The sequence below is a fragment of the Carlito syrichta genome, unplaced genomic scaffold (genome assembly GCF_000164805.1).
Source record: "Carlito syrichta isolate Samal-C Ts95f unplaced genomic scaffold, Tarsius_syrichta-2.0.1 Scaffold303189, whole genome shotgun sequence".
Classification (NCBI taxonomy): domain Eukaryota; kingdom Metazoa; phylum Chordata; class Mammalia; order Primates; family Tarsiidae; genus Carlito; species Carlito syrichta.
Window position 1 is genome coordinate 40743 of NW_007247285.1, and position 3257 is coordinate 43999.

The 3257-nt window shown below is 46.9% G+C and overlaps 1 protein-coding gene across 2 annotated transcripts in view; it reads left to right on the forward strand.

The window, feature by feature from the left end:
- Nucleotides 1-3257, forward strand: part of DNAJA3 (DnaJ heat shock protein family (Hsp40) member A3) — a 31429-nt gene that overhangs the window by 13511 nt on the left and 14661 nt on the right. For both annotated transcript variants that reach the window (XM_021712326.1, XM_008058016.2), the window contains exons 4-5: nt 817-1017; nt 2171-2323. In XM_021712326.1, coding sequence (XP_021568001.1) covers nt 817-1017; nt 2171-2323 — 354 coding nt within the window. The remainder of the gene's footprint in view (nt 1-816; nt 1018-2170; nt 2324-3257) is intronic.

Here is a 3257-nt window from a genome sequence, read left to right on the forward strand (position 1 = left end):
CCCGCGGGCTCAGGCAATCCACTCACCTCAGCCTCCCAAAGGCGCGGGATTACAGGCTGAGCCACCGAGCCCGGCTCTCATGAGACTTTTAGAAGTACCTCAGACCCCCGCCTGGGCAACAGAGCAAGACCTCATCTCTACAAAAAAACAAAATCAAAATACTAGCCGCATGTGCCTGTAGTCCCAGCCACTTGGGAGGCTGAGGAAGAAGGATCCCCTGGGCCCAGGTCAAGGTTGCAGAACTGTGATTGTGCCACTGCCTGGGCAGCAGAGTGAGACCCTGACTCAAAAAACGTACTTCAGACCTCATACTTAGAATTTAGTACTGCTAGCTGGGCTTGGTGGCTCAGCCTGTAATCCCAGCGCTTTGGGAGGCTGAGGTGAGTGAATTGCCTGAGCCCGGGTTCAAGACCCGCCTGGGCAACTTGACGAGGCCTCATCTCTACAATAAATAAAAAAATCAGCCGGGCGTGGTAGCGTGCGCCTGTAGTTCTAGCTACTCGGAAGGCTGAGGTGGAAGGATCGCCGGAGCCCAGCAGGTCGAGGCTGCGGTGGCCAGGAGCGGCCACTGCACTCCAGTCTGGGTGACAGAGTGAGACTCCAACTCAAAAAAAAAAGAATTTAGTACTGCTATCTCACTCATCTTCTAGGTGCTAAAGTCTTTGTGCCAGGCAAACCAGAGGACCTCATAGAATACTTTTGCACACTGGAATCACTTAGTGAACGTTGTGACTGCCTTGCTTGGTATGAACTCTTCTCTGGTTCCTGGGCCTTAGAAGACCCAGGAATGCCTAATGGCTCGGCCTTCCTTTGCAGGTGTTGAGTGATGAAGTGAAGCGGAAGCAGTATGATGCCTATGGCTCTGCTGGGTTTGACCCTGGGGCCAGCAGCTCCGGACAGAGCTACTGGAGGGGAGGCCCCTCTGTGGACCCCGAGGAGCTATTCAGGAAGATCTTTGGGGAGTTTTCGTCATCTTCATTTGGAGATTTTCAGACTGTGTTTGATCAGCCTCAGGAGGTAAGTTCCTCATTTTTAAGAATTATGCAAATTTTAGGCTAAGTATGACACAAACAGATTTTCAGCGTTTATTTTTCTTAGAAAGGCAAAGCAGCTTAAATGGAATGATCTGGAGCCAACCATTTTGGTAGAAAATCATTTCAATATTTGAGAAATCCTGTCGATAGTAATGAATATGTCCATTTTGCCTATATTCTTTTTTTTTTTAAGCTTGGAAAATATAGTTTATTTAGAAAGTAAATTAGAGAGACAGAGAGAGGAGATTCATCCCATTTTGCCTATATTCTTTTTTTTGAGTTGGAGTCTCACTCTGTTGCCCAGACTGGAGTGCAATGGCATGCTCCCAACCACCGCAGCCTCGACCTGCTGGGCTCCAGCGATCCTTTCGCCTCAGCCTTCCAAGTAGCTGGAACTACAGGTGCGCGCTACCACGCCCAGCTAATTTTTTTTTACTTATTGTAGAGACGAGGTCTCACCAAGTTGCGCACGCAGGTCTCGAACCTGCAGGCTCAGGCAGTCTACTCGTCTCGGCCTCCTAAAGTGCTGGGATTACAGGCTGAGTCACTGAGCCCTGCCTATTCTTAACAATTGCTTAATCAGGCAACATGTAAGTCTTTCAGAGTCCACACTTAAGAGTGTGAGTATTGTATCTAGAGCCTGCTATGTTATTCTGGGAAAGCTCAGTCCAGTACAGAGATGATGCTGATCCTCTCTCATCCGTTTTTTTGGTAAGAAAGTAGGATTTATTGAGAAGACAGAAAGTTCCCCCATTAGGAGGGGACTTGAAGGGGTTGCCCTCTCATCCATGTTTATGTCTTTGTGAGACATTGCCACAGTTGAAGAGAGGTGAGAGATGTTTTATGATCTATGTTATGATTGTAGATCATTCATGCTGTTTGTAAGCACAGATATCATCTGTGAATATTTTCAGTTTATTGAAAGTATATTTTCATTTAAATTGAGATACACATTCTCTCTTAAAAATCCTGAGGAGTAAGGCAGAGTCCCACCCCTTCTTACTTGGCAGAGTACAAGCAAGCCAGGTGCTTAAAGTAACTGAAAATCTGGCCAGTGCCTTCCTTTCTTTTAAAGGGAGTATCACATTTGGTCATTGTAAGATACAAGATAACAGGCTGTCACTTGGTTTCTTTAGTACATCATGGAGTTGACGTTCAACCAGGCTGCAAAGGGAGTCAACAAGGAGTTCACCGTGAACATAATGGACACCTGTGAGCGCTGCGACGGCAAGGGGAACGAGCCCGGTACCAAGGTGCAGCACTGCCACTATTGTGGCGGCTCTGGCATGGTAAGAGTGCATCTGAGCCCCACCATCCCCACCGTTGCTGTGTTCTGTGCTCTGTGGATAGTTATTCAGGCACTCTTAGGGCTTTGAGAGTTCATAACGAGAGGAGACTTTTCTCTAGAGCCTCCATATTCTTCCAGGTATGCTCTGTCCTGGTCAGCAATACAGGCCAAGCAAGGAAACTATGCCAACTTCTATGAAAATTCACTTTGGGGTATTTTGGCAATTTGAAAGTGAGGAAAAGACTCCAATTTTGCTTGAAGTCTCACAATTTTTTAAAAACTTGAGATTGGATCTTGCTGTATTCCCCAGGCTGGACTTGAATTCCTGGTCTGAAGTGAGTCTCCAACCTCAGCCTCCAGAGTACCCAGGATTAAAGGAGTGTGCTACCACACCCAGCTTCATTTTCCTTTTCATAGCATTTAAATATAACTCAAATGTAGAGAGTAGTGTAGAGAACTCACTACCTTATTCATTTTACTTAGATTCACCAATTTTTAATGTTTTGCCCCATCTGCTTTGTGCCCACCAGTTTTCTTTACCTTTTTTTTTTGGAGAGGGGGAGGGTTCTCACTTTGTCACCCAGGCTAGACTGCAGTGGCACTGTCATGACTCATGAAGCCTTGACCTCCTAGGTTCAGGTGATCCTTCAGCCTCAGTTTCCCGAGTAGCTGGGACTAGGCACATGCTACCCCGCCTGGCTAATTTTTTTATTTTTTTTTATAGCGACAAGGTTTCATTATATTACCTTGCCTAGACTGGTCTCGAACTCCTGGGCTCAAGCAGCCTCCTACCCACGTCGGCATCCCAAATTACTGGAATTATAGGCATGAGCCACCATGCCCAGCCTGCTTTGTCTTTTTTGGTGTGCTCATTCATTCTCATTCTCTCGCTCTCTCCCCCCCTCCCCCTCCCTCTCCCTCTTCCTCTCCCTCCA